The following is an 8,766-nucleotide window of genomic DNA, read 5'->3' on the forward strand; positions in this document are numbered from 1 at the left end:
TATATATTAACTTTTAGTAGATATTTTTTAAAATGCAAAAAATAATTTTCCATATCTTTAAGATGATTTTAATTAATTATGTATGTGTGCAATGGCATAATTGGTTATTCGTGTTCTTTTTTTTTTACTTTTTTTGAGTTTGGAGAAAATGTTTCTTTTTTTATTGGTTTCTCTGTGGGTATGTGTTCCTTGTATATTATAATTGAATATGTATTTGTCACTGGTCTATGATTAGTATTTAAGTTTGGGAAAGTGAAAGTGAGTTAAAGAGTTGCATGTATAGTAAATGTTTTATGTATTATGAGTAAGAGAAAGTCTATAAAAGCTTATTATTTCATTTAGCAAAGATGAAAAGATGTAAGCATTCTATATAAAAAATATATATGTATGTAAATTTATTTGTTATTTAAAATGAGTTATAATAGAACTACCAAATGCAGAGTAGAAGTTATGTATTTGGAATTTGAAAATGTCGTTTAACCACAAGTTAATTGAGTATGTATGTATGTACCTATTTGAAATCAATGAAGGAATAATTTTCTATACTCTTAGTGAACTGTTGGAAAAGTGGATATTTGGCTTTGACCAAATCTTGACAGTCACTTCTTAAATGCCTACTTTTTAATATATTTTTTTGCATTTTTTTTTCGAATTATCACCGCATTTTCAAGATTGCAACAATTTAGTTTGGTTTTCTGTTTTTTTTTTTAATATTATTTTTTTTGGAACTTTGAACTATTTTCTTAAGACTCTTGCAAACATGAAACTCACCTCCATAGTTAGGTCTTACTCTTTTGTCGTAGCTAACACTAAATGAATCGAGAATAGCGGATATGTTAACATCACCCAACATGCTGCCACCACCAGTCCTGAAATTGAGAAAAGAAATTATTTAATTAAACAAATAGTTAGTACCAGGTTGGCCGAGCTTTGCCCGCAGTGCATACACTTTTTAAGGTTTAAGATATAACCCTGTTTTCTTTTTTTTTTTTTTTTATCAAGTAATAGTTATAGGTCGCGCAAGGGGTTCAAAAAAGTTACGATCGAAACTATGTAAGAACTATATAAGAACCAAACTCAGTGGAACGTTCCCTAAAAGAAAAAAATGCGAGAAATACTTTCGGAAATATTTCTATGAGAACAAAGCGGGAACAAAAGTGTAAGGAACTTTATCTGGAGGAACAATTTGGGAACTAGAGTCTTAGGAGATTTGTGACAGAGAACGAAATGGGGACAAATCTTCACTGAACTATTCACGAAGAAAGGATTCGAGCAGAAATTTTCTTATAGCGTTTCATTAGTTCGAAGTGTTTGAATATTATAATTAGTCCAAAAAAACTGAAACATAACTATGCAAATACTGTCAGCTAGAGACCTAAGACACGCGCTTTTCTTGCACAGAAAATCAAAAATTGTTCCATAAACGGAAGTTAAAATTATCCAGCTTTCATCTGGCTTAAAATAAACATTCATTACATTCCTTAACGAAAAGTTCTCAAAACATTTGTTCTCGTTTTGTTCTCTAGCAGAAGGTTCCTGAGAAGTTAGTTCTTATTTGATCCTCGCTGAAAACATTCTCAGTACTTCCGTTCCTATTGTGTTCTCATTGGAAATGCTGCCGAAAGTTTCGTTCTCACTCTGTTCTTCTTGGAAACGTTCCCGAGAGTTTTGTTCCCGTTTGGCCTTTTTGTGAGAACGTCCTTGACATTAAATTTTTTCCCTGTTTTTAAGTTTCTTACGTTCTGGCAATCAAAATTTATTACCTCAGAATGATATTTAGTCTATTTATGTGCCAATTTCTAATGATTTTTTCATATTTCTTAACTTTAAACTAAACACTCGCAAATGAGTTTGAAAATTTAAACTTTCCGCCACAAAAGCGCTTTCGCAAAACATAAATAACCCAAAAATGCTTATCAGGCAAAACACTCATTCATTTCATTTATTGCATTTTTCCAATTAGAAAAGTTTTACTTTCAAGCCTTTCTCACTGCTCCCACACCCTACGCCGCACAGCCGCGCGCTAACAGAACGAGTGCTTAAATAGACAAAACTTCAATGGCAAATAAAAAGTTCATTAGCGCGCATTACTCATACGCAGAGTGTAGTGTATGCAAAGAGCCTTAGACGCGCATAACTACTTGAATGCACAAAAGTTTTACACTTTAAATGCCAACAAATGGCAACAACAAAAAAAAAAAAAACAAAAAAAAAAAAATTGTGGCCTCTAACGAAGTACAAATTTCTAGCAAATGGCAAGAAAAGGGCCAGAATGTCAATATACATACATACATACATACATAAAGAGAAATTACGAAAACTGACAGTAAAAAGCAAAATGCAAACGCAGATAAAAACTTTTAAATTAAATTTTGTTTCAAGAAACAAAAGTGCAAAAATATTCACAAGGACTTTGCGCTCACACACACATATTTATGTACACACAAATATATATGTATATATGGAGATATGTGTGCATGTATAAATCTATCCAGGCATTCAGCATAAAACAAAGGCAATGGTGTTGCTTTTTAGAATAAAACTTAAAGAGAGACAGTGCTGCGGTAGAGAGACGAAACAAATATTTAGCAACAAAGCGGCCGTGATTAAATTGAGCCCCGGCTTCAAAGCTGCCATACGTAATTTTTTTGCTCGTGCGAGAGGTTAAATGCCAATGCAAAGGACAACGTCTAACACAAAAGCTAAAGCACAAAAAAAACAACACCGAAATCAAACAATGCTGGCAAATCCAAAGCACAGACAGAGAGCAAGCTAAAAACGGCATAACAAATTAACAGCTGGCTGCAGCTGAGTAGAATTCCTGCAACAACATTAGCAAAGGAATTTTTTTTATTAACAACCACAGCCCCTCATCGCCTCCTCATTGCCTCCTCATTCGCTATCTACGCTAAGCATACCTACCGCAAGTAAATCTGTTATGCTGCTCATTTTGGGTGTAGAAAACAGTTCAAAGCATAACAGCGCTTACAAAGCACAATCGCCCTAATATTGCGAGGGAACACGAAGAGTAGATTTACTTTTTATTAAGCGAGTAGCTTTGAATGCGGGCTGCTTCATTATTTAGGGTGGTGGTGGTGGTGGTGGTGCGAAAGCTTTCTTTGCGCTTACCACAGGCAGCTTTTTCGCAACACAAATATAAGTTTGCCGCTTTTTGCAAAAAGAAAAATGGAAAATAGTAATATTTTATACCTAAGAGAAAGCAAAGAGAAGAGACTTTTGCTGAAAGAGAATTTGTTTAAGGATTTGTAAACTTAATGGCACACTCAACGGTGAGAGATATGATTTTCAATATAACTGCATATAGAAAATATGCGAACACAGTAAGTCTATTCAAGCCTTAACTTTTTACTCCACAAATCAAAATAAATTTTTATGCACAACAAAAAAAAAAAGAAAAAGCTACATAAAACAGGCTACGTGTGCGCGATTTCAGAGAAACTGAGTAGGAACTGCTGCTCTCCAGTGTTTATCATCCTTGCACGAATACACGCCCAGTTCAGTTAGTTCAACCGAGTTCAATCTTACGAGTTATAGTTATTTAAGGTCTGTTGAGCATTTTGTGTATTTTTCTATCTTCCTCCTTTGAACACCTTGGCTTTTCGTGTAATAGCATTTATATGTATGTATGAATATATACATAGTTATTGGAGTAGATAATTCTTATGTACTTCAGCTATTTTTACTAACAAGTTAATTTGGTATGTAGGACATCTTACTTAAATGGTATTTTGAGAAAAATTTATCTATGCGCTATGCATATAAATACTTAGAGAATTTATGATATTGTAACCTACAGAATCAGTAATCAGTAATGCATATTTATGTAACTAGGACAATCATTTTCACTTTCTAAAGCGAAGTGAAGGCATGGGAGAAGTATTATAAAGATTTTTGTACAGCGGCTTCCATGTGTACATACTTATATAAATGGGCGCTAAAACGTAGAACTTGCAAGATTACAACCCTTTGCAAGATCTGTGGACCTATTCAAGTGAACAGCGGGTACAGATGAATATACATAAATAGAACGACGAGCATAGTACTACAATGATGATGCTACGCTGAATATATCCTTAGGGGGCCCACGAAAAAAAGGGAGGAACTAAATAAAGAAGCACCTGTCTAATCTTCGTATAACAGTTGTAGTATATATGCTAAGAAGGAAGAAATGGCATACAATTTGGATAGAAGTGAGTTGTAGCCATTTTTAAAAACTAAATTAATAAGAAATACAAAGTAATTAAAATTCAAATAAAATTGAATGGAATGAAATGATTGAAATCGAATAGAATAGAATGATATTGAATGAATTGGAATGGAGTGGATTGGAATCTATATATTTCATATGCGAAGGGATTTTTTGTCCAGCTCATCGGATCTACACCGTTCGTTCTATTTTTAAAAATGAGGTGTTAAATTAAAGGACTCCGATTGTAGATGTGCCATAATGTTTTACTTTTTCGAGAAGAGTACCTTCTAAAAAATGAAGTTTAAAATATTTAAAAAGTTAAATCAATTATTACACAAGCCTAATGCGATGAAAATCCAATCGAAATAGTTTTAGAAAGCTTCGTTTCTTTACTTCACTGTAAGAGGGGTGCTACCTGTTTGAAAAATTAAATTCCATTTCAATTAAGGGAATTAGGTAATAGAAATAAATATACCCATATGGGCGCCAGACGAAAAGACTTTAAAAGGTAAAAGTTTATTAATATTTTGAACAGGGTTGCCGCTCGTTTGAAAGGCGAATCCAGTCAACTTATATGCAAGGAAATATTAAAATATGTCAAACAAAATAGGTTTTAAGAAATCTTTAGTTTTAACACTAAGAGTATTTTTGAGGTGTTTAAAAAGAGTTGCCAGCCGTTTAAAAGTTAAATTCTAATTCTTTAATAACTTTAATGAATTATTAAAGTATTTTTATCACTCCAAACGGGTTTGACAAGGCTTTATTTCTGAACTATATTTACAGAGTTGCCACATGTACAAAAAATAAGATTCAACCTAATTCCTCAGTTTAATAGAATATGTATCACGATGTCAGACGTAGGTTATTTAAGAAAGTTTTAGCTTGAACATATATTTTGAAGAGGGTTGCCACCTTTTTTGGAAAGTTGAATTTAATTAACTTACTTACTTGTTAAAAGGCATTACTTCCGACCTTTTATTAGGAGGGTTGCCACGTGTTTGAAAATCAAATTCAACTTAGTTCATAATTTTATTGATATATTTAATAAAATGTTAGACGAAAGAGATGTAAGAAGAGTTTAGTTTGACAATGATTTCTACAAGATTTACGAAATATTAAAATATGAGTGTCAAGGTCATAAGATTTGCACCGTTCTTTCGAATTTCAAATATGAGAGGTCGAAGTAAAGACTGTATCAGGCTGTAGATAGGCGATAAGATTTTAATTATACCCGAGCGCACTTGTGCACGAGGGTATTATAACTTTGTTCACATAACAGTTGTTGGTAACAGGCAAAACGAATCGAGATAGATATACATAGACAAAGGTATAGGTAGATGATAAGAATGAAGAGAGAAATCGATTAAGTGGTGACTGTCCGTCCGTCCGCCTGTGCACACGATATCTCAAGTAAAAATTGAGATATCTTAACGAAATTCGGCACGTGCACTTCTTTCTAGTGTAGGACGGATGATATTGCAAATGGGCAAAATCGGACAATAACCACGCCTACCTGCCATATAACGGTAATTTTCAGAAACACGAAAACTGAGATATTTTAGTAACTACAGAAGATTATTCACTCAAAATTGATGCTTACAATAATTTTTAGACGAAAAATAAGAATATTATAAATTTTTAGAAAACGGGCGTAGCCACGCCCACTTATCGTTACATGCGTATATATTGGTAACCGCTGCACCAATTTCTTCCAAACTTGGCCAGTTGTTGACCTTGGTACAGCATACCAAATGGCTTAAAATTTTTAAAATCGGACAATAACCACGCCCACATCCCATATAACGGTAATTTGGAGAAATACGAAATCTTCGATAGATCAAAAGAAGAAGAAATACGATTATGGCAAAACTTTGGAAAATGGGCGTGGCACCGCCCACTTATGATCTCATATAAGTATATCGGTAACCGTTCTACAAATTTGTACCAAACTCGGTGTGGTTATTGTGCTTGCCACATAAAAGCAAAACGTTGAAAGTTATTGAATTCGGACTAAAATTACGGCCGCTTTTAATATAACGGTAAATTTCAGATATGCTTGAAACTTCAATATTTCGAAATTTAAGGATGCTTAGGCTTACCATGTAGCGGTAGCTTTCGGAAAGGTGAAGAAAATATATTTAATACTTGCGCCGGGTATTTAATGTTCGGCTCCGGCCGATTTTAGACTTTCTTACTGCTTTTTGAAGTCAAACCTTTTTTTATCGGTACAGGGTAATTTGATGAAATTAAAAACTGACACTATGCGAGACCAATGAAATTTTAAGGGCATGCAATCTGCAGCAAAAAGGTTGTCCGACTGATTGGTCTGAAGCTTTTTGCTACCGCTGGTCACGTGACCACTGATTAATTAACTTTTTTTGCTCTGTGTCTTGGACTACAGAAACATCACACTTTACGATATTCGTAGGTAACTTTTTGAGTGAACTGCGTTATAAATACCAATTTCACGTAAGAAATTATAAAACCTGAGAATACCGTCTGGCCCGTTGTCAAGCCATTATATTTGCTCATGGTTTCTCCCACTTGCAACTGGTATGTATGTAAGTGCTCATAACTAACAGAAAAGTTTTCTACTTTACAATAACATATAGTACTTATATATATATTTTTTTATACCATTATTCATTTTTATGCTGCTTCACTGGTGCATTTATGCCAACAAAAACAAGCGTACATTATTTCTGCTTGCACTCAGCACCACGCACGTTCATAACAATTCAATACAAGTGTGTTGTTGTTGTTGTTGTAGCTCTCCATTATAAAAGCGCTTCGCCATTATCTCGATTGCTGATGGTGTTGCCCACTTGTCAGCTTCTTGAGCGCTGGCACCGCAGCACACCATGAGTTTTGTTGCTCACGTCCTCTGCCCCAACCCTGTGGCTGCCTTGCACTTCCAATCAAAACAAATCAAGTGCACTCCTGCTGTGCGCACACACCAGGCAAGCCATTGCATTTCGATGGCAGTCTAACAGCTAGGCACTGAGTCAACCAGTCAGGCAGTCAGGCAGTCAGGCAAGCAATGGGACAGCCTGGTGGGTAACTCAAGTGACACTTCTTCTTCTTATGCTTGTCATTTGTGTGTCAACACCAAACGTGTTCTCTCTGGGCAATAACACAAAAAGGAAACTACCATCAAAATGTAGTTTGTGCAACAAAACATTGATACAACATTTTTTGTTGCATCGACTTTACGAGTATGTACAGAGCACTTGTGAAATTGTCCAAGAAAATTTTCGAACAACTGTCGTGTAACTGTCACTCGCCCGTGCCGCTTGCTCCTTTTAATGATAGCTGAATTTCTATTTATTTACAAGTAGCGCACGAGCTGTAATGGCCGTCCGAAAGCCTTGAAGTGTAAAACTGGACTTCGTTCTTCTTTTTTCTGTGCAGCAGTTGTAATGCACAGGAAGTCGAACATAAGTACAAATGGATACACGTGTACACGTGTAGAAAATATTTTATGGGTTACAAGCAGCGTAGGAAAAGTTCTAAAAAAAAATAACAGACTTTTCTTGAATTAACGCAAAAAAAAAGCTCGCTTGTACAAGTATGTTCATAACCAGCCCTAACTGTCAAAACGACGTAAGCGACATTTTTTTATGTATTTTTCTTTTTGATGTAGAAAATGTTCCTAGAAAGTTTATTTCGTATTTGAAATTAAACTGTAATAAAGGTAAATGTAAATAAGTAAATGATAATGATTAAGACAAAAAAGTGAGAGAATAACTGAAGATATCGAGCCCTAACCTCCAAAATAACGTAAGCGACATTTTTTCAAAAATTTTCTTTTTGATGCAGAACTGCATGTAGATGCTCTGGGAATATTTCTGCAACAAAAAGAAAGTTTTGAAAAAAATTTCGCTTACGTTATTTTGGCGGTTAGGGCTCGATATATACAAAAATGAAAACAATGAGGAATATATAAGAATTTGGGTTACTGAAAAGGTAAGAAAATGTATTGTAATTTTTCCGTTTTAATCAAAATAAATTCAGTCACAAAAAATTTAGTTATCGAAAGTTATCAGGTTACAGAAATTTACATTTACAAAAATCCCGAAAATTGTCAAAAAAATCGAAGATTATAAAAAGTCTTAAAAACCCCTGAGAAAATTTCGAAAGTTCCATAACTAAAGCTAATACAACAGTAATGGGAACAATGCTAACTCCTCATATACACATATATCAAGTTAAGTTATTTTCATTGACAGCTAATCAGCCGATGTAATAACGGCTATAATGACAAACTCGCTGTTTGTCAGACAATGTAGGAATATGATCGCCAAACTGTGTATTAACAGGTGGGTCACTATTTACTGCATGCCACGGCACTACTAGTACACGTACAAGTTACCGTACTTACGGGACCCTATCTCACAACATCGCATTCGTTCACTTTAGGACTGACTTTGTGTGAAGAATGCATTGCATGAACGAACATAAATCCAAACTCACTCCAGAACATATTCCTTCTCAGTGCCCAGCATTCGAAAGAACGCGACTCTGCTCAAAAGTTATTATTTCCTCTTTTTCCATAG

The 8,766-nt window shown here is 34.5% G+C and overlaps 2 protein-coding genes across 2 annotated transcripts in view; both read right to left on the reverse strand.

The window, feature by feature from the left end:
* The window catches only part of LOC118747842 (gamma-aminobutyric acid receptor subunit beta), a gene marked incomplete in the record, with an annotated part of 123,533 nt that overhangs the window by 76,836 nt on the left and 37,931 nt on the right, over nucleotides 1-8,766 (reverse strand).
* The window catches only part of LOC118747586, an 84,865-nt gene that overhangs the window by 3,802 nt on the left and 72,297 nt on the right, over nucleotides 1-8,766 (reverse strand). The window contains exon 2 of the mRNA XM_036481638.1: nucleotides 772-869. Within this exon, the coding sequence (XP_036337531.1) occupies nucleotides 772-869 (98 nt within the window). The remainder of the gene's footprint in view (nucleotides 1-771; nucleotides 870-8,766) is intronic.

Source organism: Rhagoletis pomonella, unplaced genomic scaffold (assembly GCF_013731165.1).
Source record: "Rhagoletis pomonella isolate Grant_MI unplaced genomic scaffold, Rhpom_1.0 Rhpom_scaffold_00012, whole genome shotgun sequence".
Classification (NCBI taxonomy): Eukaryota; Metazoa; Arthropoda; class Insecta; order Diptera; family Tephritidae; genus Rhagoletis; species Rhagoletis pomonella.